The sequence below is a fragment of the Sebastes fasciatus genome, chromosome 5, assembly GCF_043250625.1.
Source record: "Sebastes fasciatus isolate fSebFas1 chromosome 5, fSebFas1.pri, whole genome shotgun sequence".
NCBI classification, from domain to species: Eukaryota; Metazoa; Chordata; class Actinopteri; order Perciformes; family Sebastidae; genus Sebastes; species Sebastes fasciatus.
Window position 1 is genome coordinate 20,220,196 of NC_133799.1, and position 23,470 is coordinate 20,243,665.

The 23,470-nt window shown below is 42.7% G+C and overlaps 1 protein-coding gene across 2 annotated transcripts in view; it reads right to left on the reverse strand.

Annotated features, from left to right (window-relative positions):
- Positions 1–23,470, reverse strand: part of ncanb (neurocan b) — a 218,599-nt gene that overhangs the window by 105,423 nt on the left and 89,706 nt on the right. For both annotated transcript variants that reach the window (XM_074635645.1, XM_074635643.1), the window contains exons 3-7: positions 21,214–21,443; positions 20,949–21,117; positions 16,125–16,299; positions 13,193–13,320; positions 8,854–9,147 (exon numbers count right to left, since the gene is read on the reverse strand). In XM_074635645.1, the coding sequence (XP_074491746.1) occupies positions 8,854–9,147; positions 13,193–13,320; positions 16,125–16,299; positions 20,949–21,117; positions 21,214–21,443 (996 nt within the window). The remainder of the gene's footprint in view (positions 1–8,853; positions 9,148–13,192; positions 13,321–16,124; positions 16,300–20,948; positions 21,118–21,213; positions 21,444–23,470) is intronic.

Below are 23,470 nucleotides of genomic sequence, written 5' to 3' on the forward strand. Positions count from 1 at the left end.
CACATGTGTATGTGTTCTCAGTCATAAGCAATATTGATGGTACACATATAGACCTGCTTTCATTTATTAAGCCTAAGAGGAAACTGACCTGCTCAGTTAGGAGAAATAAATAAATGAATTAATAGAAAACTTGGCAACGGATTGATCAGTTAATGCATTTGATTAATTAATGGCATATGATTGTTTAGTCTAACCTCTGCTGACAATTACAGATGTTCATTTATGTTATGGTGCGTAGTCTGTCTGATCTGTGATGTGGTGGACATTCAAGGTGGTGACTGTTTGAAGATTTGAGCTGAATATTGATTGATTAGATAACTGGTTGTTTATTGATTGATTGATTAGATGACTGGTTAATTTGTTGGTTAACTGATTAGTTGGATAAATGGATAAATTGTTGATTGACTGATTGGTTGGTTGATTAATTGGTTAATTGGTTGATTTGATAATTGGTTAATTGGTTGATTGGTTAATTGATAATTGGTTAATTGGTTGATTGGTTAATTGGTTAATTGGTTAATTGGATAATGGGTTAATTGATTAATTGGTTAATTGGTTAATTGATTAATTGGGTAATTGGATTTCAAAAAAAAAAAAAAAAAAAAAAAAAGGGGGGAAGTAATCTAAATAAGCCTCGAGTAGTTTTAATTTCAGCAATTACTTCTTAAAGTACAATAACGGAACATAAGGAAGCCGTTATAATGGGGAAGAAGAACACTAAAAATCCGAAAGTAATCACTCCTGTTGAGATAGTACAGAAGAATAATCCTTTAATTAGGGGTATCGCAAACATTGCAAAAATATCGGAAAAATGGCACAAACGCTGGCCTGAAATTGACCAACCATGGCCAATGGAGGGGACGCTTAACCCAGATGTAATTACAATAATGCGGGTACTTGTATCGACATACAAAGCTGAGCAAAAGAAGGGAAAAAAGGGGATAAAACGCAAAGAGAAGAGGCAAGTGGAGCTTGGCATTCTCCAGTTATTTGAAGATGAGGGACAGAAACTGATCAAAGCTGCAAACGATAAGAGGGATAAAGTTGAAGAAGAAATAAAACAAAACACAGAACAAACAGAAAAACTAAGGAAAGACACCAATTCATCGTTCTCACACATGAACCCAGTGAAGGGACCACCACCCTCGATATGTGGGAACTGCTGTGAATGATTCAGAGCTGTTTGCTGCAAGTAGAGGCCAAGTGTGCAGGGCGCTGAAAGACACATTTGACCCGGATTTGAATCAAATGGAGCAGTCGATTTTGCGAACCAGAATACAGAAGGGGTTGCCCCTGCCAGTGAGAAGCAAATTGGCAGAGGTGGTTGGTCTTGGAAGCATGGCAAAGAGGGTTTATACGGATCATATAGCCCACCAGGTGGAGCTGTATAGGAAAAAGGAACATGATCAAAAAGACCAGGACCAAGAGACCCTCAGGAAACTTAATCAAATACAACTGACGGATAGTAAGAGGATGGAGAAGAAGCAGGCTCTGATTATGCAGAATCAGGCTCCACTAAATCAAATAGTACCACTACCACAGCCAAACCAGGTTCAGCTCCAATCGTTCCAGCCACCGCCGGTGGTTCCAGTTGTCTCCTACCTACAGCCAGCTTTTGATCAAGCGCAGCCCTGGAGAGGAAGAGATCAAAGAAATTAACAGTTGTGGCTAGACCGAGGTGCCACCCGAGATGCTACTGGACTTTGGAGAAATCATGAGGGGCTGGTACTATCACCTCCAGACCTGTTGGGTCTGATGATTCAGGAGGCGCATGGCTTAGCTCACGTTGCAAGGGGGGAAGTGAAGAGAAAGATCACGAAAGAGTATGGTTTTTGGGCACCATGTTTGCTTGAACAGATTGATTATGTCATAGGCAGGTGTACTATCTGTCTGAAAAACAATGTTCGGAGGGGAGTGCCGGTTCCTCCTGGCCACATCCCAACTCCAAGAGGTCCGATGCGGGAACTAGTTATAGACTATGTTGACATGATAAAACCGATTGAAGGGAAAAGGTACATGCTAGTCGTGGTGGACAGATTTTCACGATGGCCTGAGGCCTGTCCAACAAAACGAAAGGATGCTCAATCGGTTGCCAAGTTCTTATGCAGAGAGGTCATAAGCAGGTGGGGACTTCCAGATCGAATATCCTCAGACAATGGGAAAGAGTTTGTGGATAAGACGGTGAAATTGATTTTGCAAAAATTAGGAATCAAACAGCGTCTTGGGGCAATCTATAGCCCACGTAGTCAAGGAATCGTTGAGAGAATGAACGGGGTTCTGAAGAATCGTATTGTCAAAATATGCCAGCACACGGGGTTAACCTGGATAGCAGCACTTCCATTGGCGTTAATGGCAAACTAAGGAGGAGGTGCAGGAGAAGCTCGATGAGCAAAAAAGGATCACAGTGCTACCTGGAGACCAGGTTTTCGTGAAGGTGTTTAGACGGAAGTGGTATAACGAACGCCGTGGGGGACCGTTTGAAGTGGTTCGCGGTACCGGAACCGCGGTCCAGGTTAAGGGGTCTCCAACTTGGTATCACTTATCTCACTGCGTCAAAGCACCCAGAGAAGAAGTACATCCCACACAGAGTCGAGATGACTCTGTGGAACAAAATGAGGGAGAACAGGCAGCCGAAGGGAGATGCATGAAAATCCCCAGAGTCAGAACTCAGAAGGAGAGATCACCCAGGTGGTGGACAATGTTGATGTGTCTGTACACATTCCTGATGATGCCAGAAATGACTCGGCAGTTGATGGACAGGAAAGCAGATTTAGAGACATTGTCTTTCAACATGTCCCAGACCCAGCAGGGCCTATTTCAGTTGCCTGCAAAGCGCCAGAGATATCAAAGGGCGGTGACTCCGCTGCAGGACAACCCAGGGATCCAGTCAGACCAAGGAGCCCAAGACCAGTTAGGAGAAGAGTCAAACCAGACCGTTATTAGAACCAGGGTTGAAGTAACCTTGGGAGAGTCAGTTAGGCTTCCATGTCAGTGTACAGAAGAAAATAGTGGTAAAGGGAAACTCAGAGTTCAGTGGGAAGATAGCCATGGTAAGATCCTAGATCTGTCAGAGACAGTACCAGTAGGGAAATATACATTAGTTAATGACAAAAGGAGAGTGAAGGTTGAGGGAGACTGTAGTCTCTATGTATATAAGCCTCAACAGGAAGATCAAGGCGATTACAGGTGTTCTTTTTACGATCGGCATAGTGATACTAGGGGGGAATAAGAGTATAGATTCACAAGAGGTTGGGGAAACAAGAGAATTGACAACGATGACATCAACTCTCCAGACGAAAGCTGGACAGATGGAAGAGAAATCTACTCCTTCAATGGCAAAAGCTATTGAAAGTATAAATGCATCACATGTAACTACGAAGGCGCCTCAGGTGATATCTATAACGTCACCTCCTTGGAGTACTGTGATTAGAGCTAAGTTAGGAGGAACAGTTTACCTTCCTTGTCAATGTGGAAGAGGGAATAATGGAGGGAACTTGTTTCCCAAATGGGAAAATAGTCGTGGTGAAGATTTGTTGTTGACAAGACCTGACGATGACGTTGTGCCTCGTGGTCAGAGGAAGTATATTTTGTATAATGAGGTTAGGTGGATAAAAATTAAAGATGATTGTTCCCTTGTCCTGCGCAACGTTACTCGGGAAGACGAAGGGGAATATATGTGTACATATCGGGAGCCAGAGTTTAAATTTGTTCCATCTAGCCACTCTTGGATTGGAAGTTACATAAGTCGTAAGGTGAGACTTATGATAACAAACCTAAGACCTGTTGAAGTAACCACTGCAAAGGTAAATAACACACGTATAGAGGCTGCTACTTTAAATTTGAAATCAATAAATAATGATAATGCTTCCAATCAGAGTACTACCTTGGCGGTAATATTAACGCCTAGGAAATTGGAGAATGTGACACAGACACTTGATAAAGTATCCTTGAAAGTGAAAGAGATGGTAATTGAGAGCCGGAAGTCTATGTTAGAGATGGGGATTAGTGTGAGTAGTAGGAAGGAGATTGAGGAAGTGAAGGTTGGAAATTCATCTGAGACTGTTCAGAGGAATATTGTAGATGTGGGAAAGGAGTTTGTTGACTCGGATCGGATATCACAGGAGATGTTTGAACAGAACCATGTAATGCAGAAGAGAGAAGCTAAGTGGAAAGCGTATGGATTTGATGCTTTAGCGTTGGGAATTGTAGACCCATGGGCAGGTAGAAATTTATGGTTTCAGCAGTTAACACACTCAGTGAGATCAATCAAGAAATTGAAGGGTCCATGTGTGTTGAAAGTACCAACACCAGGTACATGGCCTTCAATTTTGGAGGCGGTACCGGAACCATTAACTATGGCATGTCAATCTTCTGTACTGTCATGGCTCTTGTATCAACAGCAGTCATCAGTGGATAAAGTGATGGCTTTATCAGTGAACCTTTTTAAACCTAGAATGAATTGTTCTTGGTTGGCAGATTTACCATATGAGAATTTGCTTGAACAACATGAAAATGTGATGACAGCGGTACCTGATCCGATGGAAGTGACACCTGTGAGAGCAAAGTACTGTTTTTGCTCAAATGAAACTAATAAGGGGTCTGGAATGTTTATGGGAATATCAGAGTGTGATGGCTATATGATGGATTTAGGAAAGCGTGAGGATGAGGATGTGAATAAGTTGTATGTAGTGATTTTTCAAGTGTCAAAGCGTCCGAGTAGAATTTTGATGGTAGAACATCAAGTGTTGCCTGGTAATGTGACTATAGGCAATTTCAGGGATATTTGGTGGATTTGTGGTGAAAATGCTTATCTATTTCTACCATACGGGTGGACAGGATGTTGCTATATGGCAACACTGAAACTCCCATATGAAGTTTTTTCTGTCCAGAAGGGAGAAGCATCTGATGAGGCTCAATCTAATGTTGCTTCTGGAAGTAGGAATAAAAGAGAATTAGCGCAATTTCATAATCTGGAGTCTTACCATTGGAGAATGAGTATAGGAGAAAAGTGGGGAATAGGTTTATTTCCGTGGTATGGGGTAGCGTTCTTGGCAGATCACATCGACAACATTACCTATACCTTGCAAGGCTTTGCGAACGAAACCATAAGAGGTTTCGAATTGTTGTCAAACACCCAGAGAAGTCACAGACTGACGTTGCTGAAACATGACATGGCTCTTGATTATATTTTGGCCAAACAAGGGGGCTTATGTGTTGCTTTAAATTTATCAGGAGATGCTTGCTATACGTTGATTCCTGATAGTTCTGACAATATGACTAGTGTCATAGAGGCATTGAAGCTCATAAGAGATGCGTTTGGCCCATCAGAAGACGCGGGATGGTCTGCAAACGCTTGGTTGCAGGATAAATTGGGGCCACTAGGAGCAGTGTTAGTTCAGGTTTTGGTAGCGCTCGTTATGTCGTTGTGCGTGATGTTTTGTTTTTGCACGCTGTTGTTGACCTTTGCAAAGGCTATGATAATTAAATGGGTTGGAGTTGTGCTGCCCGGCGATCAAACGCTGATGCCATTGTTACACGAAGCTGACACGGACGTGGATGAGGATGACGCCATAAAGATCGAATTGGTGGAGGAATATCCATTTTAAATATCTCATATGATTATAATCATATTGTTTACCTCTGTTTTTGCTTGTGTAGTTTGTAGTGTTGATGTTGTGTTGCTCTTTCGAGACTTTGTTTAGTCTCGAAGGGGGGATATGGCAACAAATGAACAATATGATTAATGGACAATATTTACATTTTTACTTATCTTATTCTGTGTTTGATGTTTTAATTGGTATCTGTTCTGTATGCAAAAGATACTGGTTTTCTTTTCTTTCATTCTAGAACATATTGGGGAAGAATACTGTGAGGGTGGTGGATTGTCAGGGACTCCGAGGGGCTGAATGGATTCAGACACTTCAAACATGAAAATACGAATGGCCTGAAGAACTCTGAACGTGGACTGTCGATACAACATCCAGAGTCAAGACGTCATCGATACTACACCGGCGTCAAGGCTGCTGAGAAACTACAGCGTTATACAGTCTTATGTCTTCTCTGAGATGTTACCTTAGTGTTATTGAAAAGGAATTTTCTTTTTTGTGTATTACATGCTTGAGAAATGATGGTTTCTAAATATAATGGGACCTCAGATGTTTTCTTTTTCTTTTTCTCGATGTTTAGGGACAGTGGGGTAGGCAGGAAAAGGTTCATAGAAGGGTGCGATGGGTCGACCAGCCTGACTTTGGACATTTGTTTTGTTTTAATTTGCTGAGAGTTCCATATGCATTGCTTAAATCAGTTCCATATACAAATTGCTAAAATCCTGTATTTCAGTGTTATGGAGTATTACGTATGGTCGCCTTGGCAGAGGGACCGTGAGAGAATTTTCCTGTATACATTGTTTAATACATTGTTCAAGAAAGATTAGCTGCCTGACAGGTTTTTCACTCTCACTTTTATACTCCATAAAGTTGTTTCAATGGTAATAAGGACAGGTTGTTAAATTTGTCATGTTAATACACCTGTATGTTTCTTCTCTTATTTTTTCGAGACTTTGTTAAGTCTCGAAGGGGGGAATATGTGGTATATTTTCAGGTCTGATGCCGGACTGAGAGGCCCCTAATTGTAAACATATGTGAAAGAAGTAGGGCAAAGGCCAGGGGCTGAAAGATAAACATGTAGGAGATACCTAAGACATGAGTTCATATCTTAGCTCGGTGATTGGAGGGCCTGAACCCGATATAAGGTGGGCGCGGGCCCCCAAACGAGCAGGACTTTCATATTCGACTGGAGGCCTCCGGACTGCTCGAGACGTCCGTATGACATGTGTGACTTGTTTGTAATAAACTCTATTTACCAGCAAGAACAGTGTCCTCGGAGCTTCCTTCATCATCACTTCAACAGCACGGTCGCAGAAAAGATACGACACTTCCGTTGCAGCAAACCTTTTATTGCTACTCAAACCAGATTAAATTCAGAGCATGCTGCACGGTGTCGGACTGACATTTTACCACACGTGGCTCTGATTTTTCAACCACGGAATCCAATCATTTTCAAATGAACAAACACGCACATATAGTGTTCATGCCATATTAATGAGATTGTATCGACAATATAATTTACATGATCCAAATTTATGCTGCTAAACAAAACATATTAACGTTTTTATCTACGTTTAGCTATCTGAAAGATTTGTTTTAAATATTAATGTAAATGTGCATACAGCTGTGGTGCAACCTAGAGGTTCATCTATCAGCTGTTTGTTTTGACAAATGCTCTGCTGCTCTGCTCACATGCTGTTCTTGTTTACGTAAAATGATTGGGTTATGTAGATGTGTTCAATGAAAATTTCATAAGCTGCTATGCAGTGCTGGAAGTGGAAAAAAAAGAAGTGCCGGTACTCTTCTTATTCACATGATGGTGTGTGTATCGGCCGGTATCAGCAATCTCTTACGACTTGTTCCTTTTTATTCATTATTTCTTTTAGCATGTTATACTGTGTCAGTCATAACAAGCTGTGGTTTTATTGCTATATTATACTTCTATAGTAGGCCTATGTTTGTAGCCTATAGTCGGGTATCATTCAGGTTTTAGGAGCAGTGTCCCAGTCAGGATGCTTCTACATAACATGCAGCAGATAAAGAGACACATTATGAATTTCTAAAGTGAATAAAAGATATTAGGAGATATTGGGTTAGGGGGTCCCCCCCCCCAAGAAATCTTTAATAGTAATATTAATACTAGTTGAATGATTATTTTATTATCTAAATATATCACAGCCTTCGTTTGAACATTTAATTCTTCTGGTAATATTTGGCCTAAAAGAGCAGATTCAGAAAATTCATTCATTATATTTTCTCACAAATAAAAAAAAGTTATGACGAACACTTCACTAATTATTTTACTAAAAGGCCATGAACTGGTATTGATAAATTACAGCATCCTCGTTCTCAACCCCCCTCCCCTGTGCCGGCTCGTCCAGATGCTCCCCACATAGTTTTTATGTTCGAACGGCTTGAGAGGCGTGGCGCAAATACGCTGGCGCTGCGCCGTTATGAATCTCCATTATGAATCTCCCAGAGAACCTGATATGGGGAGGGCAGAAAAGAGTACCGGCAGCTTGTGACAAGTGCTGGTGCGCAAGAAAAAGTCACGGCACGCCAAGGAATAAAATGAAGATGTGCCGGTAATGCATACCGGTGAATACCGGCCCACTTCGAGCACTGCTGACATGAAAATGTAAGCACGTATTTTTCCACTATCTGTGGCGATACAATTGTCAAATATCAGTCTGTAGTCTGCAACAATCAATGGAAGCTAGAAAAACAAAAATAAGCTCCAGATGCAGAATCATAGGTTTGATGATGCACAAAAATACACAATGTCAATGAACAGAATTTGGTGTAATGTCAATCCAAAGTGAAGATGAAAGTAACTTATTCCAGTCTCAGTTGGCACATGATAAAAGACAAGGTCAGACACAGTCAGTGCAAACCCCAGTTGGACTCATTCATGCTCTCGCTCTTTCTATCTCTCTTCCTTTCAACTTCACTTTCTCTCTGTCTCTCTCTCTCTCTTTCTCTCTGTCTCTCTTCCTCTCTGTTTTTCTCTTTCTGTTGCTCTCTCTCTCTCAGGTTTCACCACACACAACATACAAGCCCTCAAATCCATCAGGGAGGACACAAATGTCACACAATTGCTTCGCAACTACTTCATGTGTGACACAAACATGTCACGCTAATTAAAAAACAGGAATGGAAAGCAATTCCCCCGAGACCCCTCTGTCGTTGCCATGGCAATTACCACAATAATGGCCCACCAAGTTTTTCATGAGAGAGCTGGCGGTACCTCGGTAGCAGTAGGCGTCGTACAGGGCCGTGGTGTCGGGGAAGCCGGTGCGGTTGGGGTTGTTGTAGACGGTCCGCACCCCGGGGTCGTCTCCGCCGCAGTTCTTCCGTGGGACGTTGATAGGGTAGCGGGCGCTGCCGTCGGCCAGCCAGCCGGGGTCGCACTGGTCCAGGCCGGCCTGCCAGGAGAGGTAGAGCTGCCCAACAGTGGCCAGCTGGGCTCCCAGAGAATGGCAGTGGGTGGAGGCTGTGGCCAGGCTCAACTTCTCCGGCACGGTGGAGTGGAAGACTTCACCTGGGAGGAGAAGACGGAGAAGAGAGACAAGGAGTTCAGTTTAGTGTGTTACAGAGCACGGCTGAGAGACTGAAGGCGTTTAAGCCCTAAGATCGTCTTTGTTGAGTTGGCTTATGATTGTAGGTTTCCAAGAGTTAGTTTTGCAGTTTGTTTGGATGTACAAAGTGATGGTTTTATGAAATGTGTGTGTGCCTGAGTCTGTCAGTGTCTTCTTTTACTTTAAAGGCAATAAGTTCTAGCCATTTTCTCTTTGTCCTTTGTCAACTTTGCCAAAGCAATAAGAGGTGCAGACTTGAAGTAGTGTGATAAAAGAAAAGTTTCACTTGCTATGCATGAGAGTGCACTTTATTTTTTGCATAAAAGTAATAAAAAAAGCATCAGCGATTCAAAGAACGGACTATATAAAGACAGTTCTTTGAATTCAAAGCAGTTGCAAAGAGGGATCTAAGAAAAAGACAAGTACACAGAATGAAGGAGGAGAAGAAAGGAGAAGCTGAAGAGAGAGGTGGGGTTGATGTGGATAAAATAGTGATGTAAAAATAGGGCCTTAGTAAGCCAGACAGAGAGGGTTCAAGAGGACCACTGTGTCTGCGCAGCACAAATAAAATGATATGATCAGAGAATCCACTGGCAGTTCAGTTTGTGATGAAAAAAATATGAGCTGGAGGAGTGGACAGTGGGAATGAGGAGCGCAGAGCAGATGAAATTCGATATGAGCATCCAGGAGTTTTTATGCCAAGAGTAAAGAACGGTGCTGCTGATTTATTGAACTCAGAAGAGGAGGTAAAGGGTGAAGATGCGAACAACATGAAAAAAAAAAGAGGCTGAATGGGATTATGGGAAGAGTGATGTGTGAAAAGAAATCCTAGAAGATGACTAAGATATTTATTGGAAGCCTGGTGAAAAGATGCTCATTAATACAGATTTATGATGAAATAAAAAAAGAAATTACTACTCAGTTTAAGTCATTTTTGTGCATACTGTATTTCTAAAACTCTTACTAAGAATTTGACTAAATTAACCACCTGAGAGCCACAATAGACCTGTTTTTGCCTATTTTAGGTGGGTACAGGGGGTCTTTAGGGGGAGATAGCAGGTCAACAGTAGATGTCACATAGAAGTGGTGAACATCATCTGAAAGCTGGGAACCTGAAGATTAATTTGAGATGCTGCTCAGCACTGAGTGTCAAGTTGTTCTAGTCATAAATCTGAAATAAACAGGAATTAATTAATTATTTAAAATGAATTGTGAAACTGTGTAAGGGTTTAGAACATTAAGATAGAGGTATATGATGACCATGCCCATGCTTTTTTATGACTCATAAGTTGTTGCAGCAAGTTTTGGGTTGATACCATTTGTTACACAGATTTGGTGCTAAATTTAAGCATTTTTTACCACTCGAGAACTGATAAAAATGATCAATAATCCCTCCAAAATACCACATTAAGACACCAAGACCTTGAGGAACACCATAGAAAAAGCCATGCAGGTACCAACAACTTTTGACATTTGGAGATTTCTGCAAGAATTGCATTTTTCGGTGATGGGATGGTGAGCACTTCTGTTGTGGAAACTGCTCAGAAACCTCCTTATTGTCAATCTACCTAGGAAAGCCATCCATCCTCTGAATGCTCTAGGTCTTTAGTTTGTTGTTGTAAAGTTTCATGAGGCTGTGATTATCCTAGAGGTCACCAGAGGTCATTTTATACAGTGAGGTCAAGTTTAAAAAAATAGTTTCAATAAATGAAATGGCTGCTATAGGGACTAACATCATCACACATGAATACAATTAGGCTCATTGGATCCACAAGAGTCTCAGCTTTACAGTGAATCACAATTTATGAAATTCCAAGACTGTTTAGCGACCCCAGTATGCAGAAATATTCAAAGACATCATTTTTAGAATAGGCGAAAATAACACATTTATACTGCATTAAAAAAACTACATTGTTTTAGCCCCAAACTGCATGTGATTATCATAAAGTGGGCATGTCTGTAAAGGGGAGACTCGTGGGTACCCATAGACCCCATTTTCATTCACATATCTTGAGGTCAGAGGTCAAGCGACCCCTTTTGAAAATGGCCATGCCAGTTTTCCTCTCCAAAATGTAGCCCAACTTTGGAGCGTTATTCAGCCTCCTTCCTCTGAAAGACAGTAAAGTCGGTTGGTACAGTAAACCAAACCATGCTGAAATCTATATAGAGATAGAGAAATGTAAAGTTAAAGATCTGTTGCACTACATGGTTGTCTATTGTACAACAGAGCTTATTAATTCAGCTTCTAGTTGTTCTTTCTTTTTACAGAATAAGAGCGGAAAACACCAGCTATGTATCAGCCAGTAATTTGAGTTTGATTGAAAATAATTATCTGCTGATTGTCTCAATCAGGTTGTTAATTAAATTGTAAACTGCTGGATACAAAGTCTGCAGGTGGTCATGCAATCTTCTCTGCTCAGCATCTCAGTCACATACAGGGTGTTCATATCTATAAATACCTCTGGTACTGTACCTGCTACTACTATTATGTTTAATAACAGTTGTGGCCGTACCACCTCACAGTAAGTGACCCAGAAAGACTAACCCCTGTAGTGTCTCTGATTGTGCTGTTTAAATAACCTGCTGTGCTTATGATTGTTCATGGAATATGTAAATATCACAAACAAATATCCTTAACAATATTTCAATCAGTCCACTGTTGCGGACTTGATGATAATGTGAATGTAGAATATGTGCAGCGTTATTTGGCGTTTAGCCAATAATGGTTTGCCCCCACAAGACCGGTCAAGACCACAACTGCGGTGGTCTTGAATCACTAAACTGTCTGTTAACATCATTACTGTGAAGGACAATTCCAACACATAAAATTCACCTCTGCAATGCCTTTCGATTATTTTATCAAGACACTCCCTGTGGTACACGTACTGTATACATATAGAGTATATATGACAATAAAAGAGGTGAATGAAGAGGAGTCTTCATTTGTTTTCTGTGGGTGTTTTTATGGGAATGTGGATCTTCCAGATCAATTTTAGGAGTGCCTTTGGTTTGCGTGTTCCACAATTTATCGTAAGTGTGTAATGCAATGTGGGACTCGCACTGGTCTGGTCTGGGTCTTGACTCGGTCCCGTCCTGCCTTGGTCATGGTCTTAACCTGGTCTCAACCCACTAAAGGTCTATGGGGAAAAAGTCATTTCGGGCCTAATGGCATCACGTGATGGACACGGAAGTTGTAATTGTAGTTTGGCCACTACGAAAATTTGCTTCAAAGCCTGGCGCTCTTCCTGAGGGCTTGGACTGTGCCCAGTAGCACCTTAACTGTTTACTAAGCCCCACCCCTTAGTTACTGTTGCTATACCTGTACTCAGTGTGTGTATGAAGCTAACAGTAACGTTATAGCTGTGAACGTAGCAGTGCAGTGTGTACAGTTAAGACTGTCAGTGAATAAATGCTAAACCTCCCAAGCCAAGTTCCTGTGTCTTGCTTGTCACCTTGCTGACTAAAGTGAAGGGGGTTCGCCCCGAAAGCCAGCGACAACTTCGTCTCATGCCTCGTTTCCACACAGTTTTGTTTTGTGTACGTAAATAGTTTACGGAGTATGTCCCCTAGTGTTCAACGCAAGGAATAGAAATGGGAGTGAAGTTAATTAAATTGATGTTTTTTGCTGTTTTGTGAAATGTTTTGTTAAAAGACATATGAACCACTATCCATTCACTCTGTATGTTACACAGCTAGCTAGCCAACGCTTGCAGCTTATGTTAGAACAGATAAACAGCCTGTGGTATTGCAGAAGTAAAATTTTAGGATAACACTACTGACCCACTTAGCTTTTGCCTGCAGGAGGTTGTAACATGACAGTTGGACTCAATACTTTCTCTCTTTCACCCTCTCTGCTTCCACGACCTCTCCTCTCCTGCTGCCCCCTTCCATTCTGTGCTAACAGAGTATTAAGTCGTGGTCACAGCGTTCTCGCGCTGCACACCCCACGGCTTAGTGGACCCATGCATGACTAAACCCAAATGTATGGTGGGAGCTCCTGACTCCTACCTTGAAGCTGCTTAGCAAAGCAGTAGACATCAAACAGCTCATCAGGGGACCTATCGCCGTAGTTACGGACTCCAGGTGAGTCCTCGCGATCGCCATAGCAACCGGGCCGGGGCGACTGGATGGGATACCTGCGGAGAAAACCGAGAGACAGGGATGGAGAGAGTGAGTGAGAGAAACAGAGAGGGAGATTAATAAAGCCTGACCATGAAAAAGGCAGCCACAGACAAAGTTGGCTCCCCGGGGATGAGTCTGTGTTCACACGCATACGAAATAAGATGAAAACTGAGCTACACTTTTATCATCCCCTGCCCTGAATACAATGAGTTTAAGTATATATCTCTCCCAGAGATTACCCAAATACATTACCCGAAGAATAACGGAAAATAAACACATAAATATCCCCCCCCTGAAACTGGCTGAAATGCCACAGCGAGTTATACAGTAACATTCATTACATGTCACAACAACCTCAGGACAACAACTAGAAAGCATTTCAATGGATACAATATCCTGCTTCCTTTAATTATTCTGCCCTCAGTGTGAGTTTCACAGAAAAATTACCCTACTACTTTAACTGTTTCGAAATGTGTTTACATTCCAGTATTCCAGTAATGCTTCAGCTTTAGAGAGAGAGAGAGAGACAGAAAGGTAGAGGTAGGAAGTCAAGGAGAGGTTAAAAGAATCAGGAATTCCTTCAGTGGCTTGGCATGCCTGTGGGGCTGAGAAAACAGCGATCTATATTCAGGCTCCAACTGAGCAATTATTCCAAGAGAACATTGATTCAAGCAGCACCAGGGCACAGGCAAAGAGGCTGATTAAAAGATTACGCTGGGCATACAGGGACTTATGAAGTTCCAGGAACAGACATAATAGGGAAATGCACAAACACACACAATCAAACACGCATGCAGAAGACGCACACCATGCCTGCATATAACCATAACGTGCTCTTCTTTATGCAGCAACCTGTTTTCATCAGAGTAGAACAAGAGAGCTAAGTCTTGTAGTGTCTCTGGCCTCAGCCTGTTTCTCTCTGCTTGGTGGCTGATGAAGCGATGGCTGATGTCTGTATTTTTTCCACCGTATTAATTGGACACTTTCCTCCTGGCTGATGTGCAGTCGGAGCCTCCTGGATCTGAACCAATTAGATAACTCCCGAGTGAAAACAACAGCGTAGGACGGAAGGAGAGAAAGAAATAGGCGAAGGAAGCCGCGCCGCAGGAAGGTTGTGAAAAACTGTCAGGAAGACAACAGTCAATCTGCTTGAGCAACAGCGATTTGAAATTAAAATTGTAGATATGGAGAACACTGTTGAGAGAGGCGAGCGCTGACTGGTAATGTTAAGAGGGAATTTATGGAAGGTGGCAGGCTGAGGCACACGCAGCCGCCTGACAGACAGCTCAGAGGGGGCCGATAACAGCCGTTCCAGTGTGCAAACAAGCAATTAGGTCCAATTATGCTGCACAGTTTTGTGTTTATAAAACCTCCAAAAAGATCTAAATGGCTTGCACACTGCCATGCTTCATAATTCTTCTTCTAAGTTCTCTGTTTTTAGACATATTTTTAGCAGCAGAGTGCATTTATTTTTGTTACAATGTTTGATCATGTGGCAAATTATCAAAAAATATTAGGCTGAAACAACTGTCTGATAGAGGTTTTAAAAATAGCAGCCTGGTCCAACAAACAAAAGCTGCAAGCAAACCTGCTACTTTAAGACCAAGACTGCTAGTTACTATGTAGTGCAGGATATTCAGATGCAGCTGTAATGTACAGTATAAATAGGGACTATAGGAGGAATGTTCTGACCATGGGTCTCAGATTTAATTGGCCTCTCAGCTATCATTAAATCAAAGAAATAATCTCACAGCATTTAAAAAAAATGTCTACTGAACTCATAATTGTGTACAATGCTGCCAGAACAAAGATATCGCCCTGTTTCACAGTAGTAACCATAGTGACAGTAAAGATTGTCTTCTCTTGAGAGTTATTCCAACAACAACAAATTATAGCTTTTACAGAGACGTTTGAAAACGCTGCTGATCCCGTTTTAGAACCTTTAAAACGATGACGCAGACGCCCACGTTTGCTTCTTGATTGGGTCTTATCAGCCTCGACCATAAGTGGTTGATGTCAACATGGATAATGAATTACAAGCATTGCTGACCTTATTGTCTCCGCTAGCAGCTGTAGTGCAGTCATATTCTGCATTTTATAATGCTTCTACTGCCCACATGCGCAGGAGGCAAGCTATTATTCGAGCGATATGCGACAATGCCTGCGTCTAGCGCATTGATGTATTATTAGAACTGGATACTGGACCCCAAGATGGCGCCTATTCATTCCAATGTGAATTGCTCGCCTGGCGCATACGCCAAAAAAGTTTTCTAGCTTACAGGTTTACTTCCGGGTTAAGCGGCCCACTTAATATGCGCAGTAGTGTTTCTCCCGCTTGTACACAAGGTCCTGCTTGCCCCATAGGCTTTGCATTGTGATGACTTTTAAACCGCTTTTCTCAGCTTTAGGAAAGTTTTACAAATATGAAACCTCCATGGATCAAAAATTCAGACTAGAAAGCGTCATAATCAAATTTGTTTGCAGTTCAAAATGTCCTGTCAACAGTTTTACAGATGTCTTTTTTACAATGGCGGTCTACGGAGAAAATTATTTTTGGGCCTTAGGGATTTTTTGCCGCAATGCTACGAGTGACCACTGGAAATATTGGAAGCAAGTCTGAGCGGCGGCACCGCATATGGTCCACCATCTGTTTCCTGTTTACACTGGCACGCGCATGCCCAGTGTAGCCTACGTGAATAGTCATGTGATATGCGTTTTCAGGCGTGGTAGTATGGACGAACATTATTTCTGAAATGGCGCTAAAACACTTGTATCAGTGTGTGGATGTAGCCTAAGTATGCAGAGTTGTTAACCTCACCGTACAGTCTGGTCAGACAGCCAGCCGGCATCACAGTTGTCATATCCATCAGCAAAGGTAGCCAGCAGCTGGCCTGGTGTTGCGATGACTGCTGAGTTCTCCACGCACACTCTCTTGGCGTCAGCGAAGGACAGGGCGTAGCGGTCATGAGGGGCCCGGTAGTGAAATACCACACCTGGAAGCAGAAGAGATACAGCGATGTGATATGAAGTAGGGAGGATACTCCAAAAAACTAATCGCATGAATTTTACGACCCGCAACCTCTGGGTCACAGAAATATTTATGAACTGCAACCTTGAAGCATTAAAACATGATGTACACGCTCACAGAAACATAAACACAGAGCCCTCTAGACATCCACATCATGTACTGACAATGTTCCGTGTGTGTAGGAGGAGACAACAGCATTCAGGTTCAGCAACCTGCGTACGCGAGTCTCATTTGCATCAGACAGTCGGTCGGCTTATCATTAGAGAAAAATAGATGTTGCCCTTGGATACAGAGTGTGACAAACAGTGGTGATGTTTATTTTACTGCTTTAACAGTACACACACACAATGTCACCCTGCTGCTGCCACCGCCACACTCGTGATGGAAAAGACAAAGAAGGCAAACATGGAAATAGAGATACACTCCATTCAAGGAGATGCATATATTATATGCATATATTGAGCCACAGAGACAGAAAGAGAGGGTGAGAGGTAGACAGGAATACAAAAAAGTGAGGGAAAAAATTGGACGTCGCGAAAAAACTGGGAACAAAGTGAGACACAATTCCCTTAGCTGTGAAAGAGGGCATATATTCCACTTAAATGGGAAGGGAATAGCTTCAGAAGTGTCCATCTAGCGTTCCCCTCACCTCCCACCTCTGCCTGCCATTCACGCAGTGCTGCTCCCCTGAGGAGCATCCAGCGACATGAAAGCTACTGGGCGTCTGGCTACTAACACGGCTCCTTTATCTTCACTGGCTTTGTCTGGGAGAGTGACAGAGATTCCTGCGAGATGGAGGCCTGAATGGCAATTTGAGCATTAGCACTCCAGGCTATGGCCGAAGAAAGCAGACAGGGCCATGTGTGTGTGTGTGTGTGTGTGTGTGTGACACGCTTCCCACAATCCCAGCAGTCCATCTCGCCATTCTGTCATCTCGGTCTTATTGTAGAGCAGAGACCCTCTCTCTTTTTTTTTGGCTCCGTTTCTTTTCTCCTAATTTCTCAGTTTTCCATCCTCTCTCCTTGGAGGCTGTGGAATCTTGTCCAAACAGAGATGCTTGCTCGCTGGCTAATACGTACACTAGAGAGACAAATGGGTTTCCTCTCAGTATGGGAAACCCGGTCCTATTCCACATGAGGGTTGAATGCCCAATACCTCATGCCTCTATTTTTACCCTCTGTATCTTCACACTTCCCCACACACCAGTCTCCAGAGGGAAGTACAGGAAGGCACTATTTTGTGGGTAGGCCCAATGCTTTATGTCTGGCCCCATTGTAGCACTGTTGAGCAGTTGGTGTCCCTTGGCAATATTGTTTAGTACACTACACTGCATTACAACTCCTACAGTATAACATTTACCTTGTTTAAAGTCAAACTGATTCTGAATTCGCCTCACTTTTTGCGTACGAAAGTATAACTATAATGATACTACAGCTATTGTGTGTATCTCTCCATTTTTCAAACGCAGATAAACCTGTTTTTAGACGGATTTGTAGAAATATTTGCGGTGTCTCAATTCACATTCTTCCGTACTTACACTTGCTACTTGCATAACTGCGTTCACACTGACAAGTATGGCAAAATACAGTGCACTATAAGTACATGGAAGGTGATTCCACCTCGCCTGAAACAGGGGGTAAACACGAGCAAGTAAAAGTACAATCCCGTTAATTTTTCTCCAGTTTTCAATACAATTGTCAAGTGAGCAAACACGGCGGTAGAATTTTGGCAGGCGACAATCGCTGTCAAATGTTGGCGGTAAAGCTCCATCCGGATGCAATTTGCAATTTGATTGCGGCTGCAGTCCAGAGTAGAAGAGTAATAAACTGTATATTACTCGTTTTGCCAACGAGCAAAACAAAAATGCAGTAGTATAATGCTTACTGACATTTTTACTCTTAGATGCCATTGGAAATATTTGTACTATATAACTTGTCCACCTAAATACTTCAGACCTGTTTGATAGTGATAAACAGAAACACATTTCAGTTTGAATCATGTTAACACCAATTTGTTTTGCTCGGATATTCCGGGTGCTTTGTAATCAGATGTAGCTTTAGCTTGGCCGGCTTCATGGCTTCGTTCGCTAGCACCTGAAAACACATGACGCATTTTGGTCTCCCGTCGCTGTCGCTCGATATAACTGTTGTCATATGTTCTCCATTTAGCTAGTTTGGGCTGAGCGTAGCTTGACGATTCGGACAGACTCAAATATTTGTCAATGCTCACCAGCTAGCTAGCTGGCTAATACGCTAAGCAAGCAGCAGGAACGGTTCGTTGCGCCTTGAGTGAAGTGACAGATAAACGTGATGTGTCACAATCATATCAGAGTTTCTATTGGCCCAAAGCTATCGTGGGTGGTAGTACTGGACACAATATGCTTGTTTTATTGCAGCAAATGGTCCTAATCTGTAGATATGTACTTTTTAATGATACCGTACTATTTATTTTATTTATAGCTATACTTTATAGCTGATTATTTCACAGACCCCCTGACAGAGTGCCAGAGGCCCCTGGGGGGTCCCCGGACCCCACTTTGAGAATCCCTGCTGTACGTTTCCCTATACGCTAGCCTGTGATTTGAATCTACGAATCTAACGTTATATATATGCTTTGTTTCATCACGCCCAGTGCTGATATACCATCTATTGTCCTCACACCAGTTAATAGTGGGCAGCCATATCTCACCACGGACATCGGCTGACACAGCTCTCATTGGCACTGTAACTCTAATTGGTGAGACACAGCCAATTGACCAGTCAATATGTGCCAAGAGAAAGAAAGGAAATGGAGACTAAACAAGGAGCGAGTAAGACAGAGGCAGCAGGGGAGAAATTAGGAAAGAGATGGCAAGAGAGGAAGGACATCTCATCGGGGCTTAGGCACACACAAATTACTCTATGGGAGAAGAGCAGTGTGGATTAATATGATATTGATATAGCCGAGCAGTATCAATACCTGCTAATTAATACGTTAAGCACTCAGTAGAATTAGTGTGAGGACGGCTGTGGTCTGCCATGTAGCGTGACTGCCAATTAAGACTAAGCCCTGGAGATGGCTAGTCCTCGCCAGCTACGTAATTGGTTTCTCTGAAGGAGTGGTTTTCATAGCGTGTTAATCGATTGGCCAAGAGGGGGAGGATGCAGGGTCTCCCATGCATTGTGACAGGGGTCTTGCTTACTAAATGCAGGCTGCTCTTTATGGAGAAAGATGATGCGCTTCGCTTGCTTGAGAAAACCAGACAGCAGCTTTGTTCAAATACTGAAATTATAAAGACACAGTGGCCTGCACAAACGCGCACACACAAAAGTTCCCACACAAGCTTGCATATATTCACATCTAAGCTATATGCAGGCAATGGAGTGGAGACTATCTGTGTTACTCTCAATGACAGACGATGCAGTCATTGTAGCGTGCTGTGTCTGGGTCAAAGAATAAGGCTATTGGGCCTTTAGAGCTGCTGTTAGCAACACTAGCATGGATTTGTAATAGCGGCAGCATAGCGTGCAGCGGCTAATGCGTTGTATGATTCCCTGTAGTCATTATGATAATAGCTTATTATTAAAAATAGTGAGTGACCTGGAAAAAATCTGATGAAAGCTCTGCAGCTAAAATACCCTGACAAAGTAATTATGGTTCTACTACAGCGAGCTACCTCCAGGTAGTCTGGTAATTCCACAAATACTGGTGTCCTGGATACAGATAATGCAGTAAATGGTTTGCCCATTTAGTTAAGCCACCGAGGGCCATGCAAAGCGCTTGGAGTAACACTATTTGACAATAGCAAACACTGCTGGGATCCTACCTTATTGGGTTCATTAGGCTTTCAGTGCATGAACAGCACCTGAGTGGCCCAGGTCAATGATGTTTAATGTGTTCTAGTTCCTTCACCTTTTCCACATCATGATACACTTTACAGTAAACAACCTTGGGTGTAATGACTGTATTAGCCTAACATGGAAAACAAGGTCATTATTATTCATAGCGGCAGACCTTGAGAACAATGGGAGAGCTGTACTCAACCGAAGAGTGGAGTGTTGATTCGAAACACAAAGTTGTGTAGGTGGAAACATGTATAAGGCCTAGAATGAAGTGCCGTGTTAATTACTTTGTGTGTCACCACTCATTAGTTGATGGTATTATTAAATCTGCAACGAGTTGATGCTGAATCACAGAAATAATCACAGAAATAATGAGGTTTGTGAGGGTAGTAGCAGATTCTTGCTCGCTCGCTCTTTCTCTCTCTATTCCAATAACGCCTTAGTGGTGCGACTGTCCAGTGTTAATAATGTTGTACGACACATTACAATATACAGCTAGATTAAAACAAATCCCGCTACGGGTGCTTACTTGCTAAGTAATGACGGAAAGTGGATTAAATTTTCATTAACTCAGAACCCATCTTGGTCATCGTTACCATCGTTGTCCCTCAGCTCACATGTTGAAAGGTTTCGCTAGCAAAAGATACCTCCTCAAGGAATATTTAAAATGTTTTCCATTAACAGGCAGATTCATGTTTTTCTGTTTGCAATCTCTTAAATATAACTAAAATTCCTAGTTTGGGTTTGATTTAAATGATATCTTTTATGATAAAAAAACTGTTATTTTATTTACCTGTGACGTCCAGGGGAACTGTGTCCTGCTCGTCACTGATGCCCACCACGACCTCACAGCGGTACAGACCAGAATCGCTAGAACGGAGCCCTGACAGAGCAAGACTGGCGTTGTAGCGGTTCTCATTGTAACCGGGCAGCGTTACGCGACCCTGGAAGGCCTTCTTCACCTGAGGGAAGAGAGAGAGAGAGAGAGAGGGGAGTGAAAATGGGAGGACTAAAACATATTCCTTTACACCACATATATTTCTCAGCCGTTATTGCACCTTGACCATGTTGTCTTTGGCCACCAGGACCGACTGTTCCTTCTGCAGACCGTCGGAGCCTCTCTGGCCCCAAACCTTGGTCCACTTGATCCTGGGGGGCTCATGGGATGAACTGGCACCGGGGCGGAGGGTGAAGAGGCAGGGGAGGAGAACGGTTTTGGACAGCTCCTCGCTAATGGTCTGATGGGTCACCTTCCGCATATTCACCACACTGTCGGCATTGGTTACGCCTGAGGAGAGGAGAGGAGAGGAGAGGAGAGGAGAGGAGAGGAGAGGAGAGGAGAGGAGAGGAGAGGACAATCAATGCCGTCTTGTAAATTAAGCCACAGGACGTTATTTCTCATTACGCTGAAAAGGCGTTAGTTAATTGCTTCTTGTTGGAGAAAACATGCTCTCCTTCAAGGTTCCTTTGTTCCATCAGATCCTCCTGGTTGTGGAGTAAAGGGGGAGGGAACAGAGGCTCATTGTGGCTCTCTGATTATCGGCCATTGATCCAGCAAACCATTATTGTGCTACCTGGACAGTGTGAGGCAGGGCTACACTGTGGAGGGAAGATATCAAAAGTACTTTCATACGCCATACATCAAACCTGTATGTGCATTATGGGATCAATATCAACCACCTCTTTGCAGCTTAAAGCATTAGCACCACAATAGAAATACAAATATTACTTTCATCAAACACACTGATGACAGAGAGAAAGGGTATCATTATGAGAAATTCAGACTGCGGTGCATTTAGAGCTCCGGTTTCAGCCGTCTTGTTCAGCAAAAATTCTGCAATATTCCACTGCATTTTTCTTTGTTGTCTTCTCTCCCAACTCCTTTTACACCGGCAGAGTCACATCATGCATTATCATTATACTCTAATCCTGTGTCACCTTGCCTGAAGAGACAGAGGTGGCTCATTTACATTGCAGAGGTAGATGAGAATTCCACTCTTATAAAACAGTAATACAGGTTATCATGTCTGAGCTCTATCTGCTTCTGTTTATCCAGTGTGATTCACACAGTGTGTGAATGAGCTTTACCTGTAAAGCCTTAAGCCTAATCTGATTCTTTTCTACCTCCCTTATCAGTCACTATTCCCTTTCTTCTTACTACTGAGAATGCTGGCAAAAACATGCCACTATGTCTAATCGAATTTGTCCCTAAGCCCAGCATCAATGCATGCATTTACAAGCAGCTAGCCTCGTTTTTTTTAGCCACACTAGCAGCGTGGCTCTAGGAATAGCAATGACTGTCTGTTGGTCGGTCCACCACTTTGATCCAGACACCTTATGTAGCCCCACACGTTTTTACACTTCTGATTTGAAGGCAGTTTTAGTGTTAGGCAGTGTTAGTTCTTCCGGTTTAGTGCTAGCAGTGCTATTAAGCAGCTGCACCGCGGTGATCGGATGGATTTACCAGAGACGGTTTTACCAGAGACGGTTTTACCAGAGACGTTTTACAATCCCACATCCATCAGCCATCATTAACCGGGAGGACAACATACAGAGTGGGGTGGATTAATGCACAGGTTGGCCTAGACTGCTGCCTACTGTAGGGGCCCCATGTTTGTAAGGGCCCCAGATTGCCCAGATTATTTTTTATTATTTAAAGAGAAAAAAAAGAAACCTTACCCCTACTGGCCCATAAGAAACATAAAAACAAAATGTAAGCAGTTGATTTGGGTAAATGTGGGACACTTCTACCCAATCAGCTGTCAATTGGGTTTTCAAATAATACGTCACTACTGGACAGAATAGTGGATGAAAGAAAGAAAATAGGATCACGGAGCACAAAAACGAAAAGCACAACGGGTGAAAGAACACCATGACCAAGATGTACTAAAGAAAATCCCTAAATTGACTAGATATTTCAAGGCTTAGATTAAAGGCTGTCTCAATGTGTGTGTGTGTGTGTGTGTGTGTGTGTGTGTGTATGCCAGTGCTCCCCGAGTGTGTATGTGTGGGCCGTGTAATATTCCTAGCAGGCTTTTATACATGGCACTAAATTACTTTTTTCTGGTAACGTTAAAGCATGATGAGGAAGGGTAGGGGGCCCATACAAAGAATAGCCTCGGGGCCGCCGACACCTTAATCTGCCACTGCATACGGAAATAGCCTGAAATCACATATGAAGACATTTGTCGTGTCTCATGGTTTAAATGGCTCCGCTATGAGGAGCTAGAAAAGTACTGAAGCATATCAGTACACCGGCCGGTCGAAATATAAAAGCACGACGTTGTGTCATATATATGCCGGGTACCGGGTAGA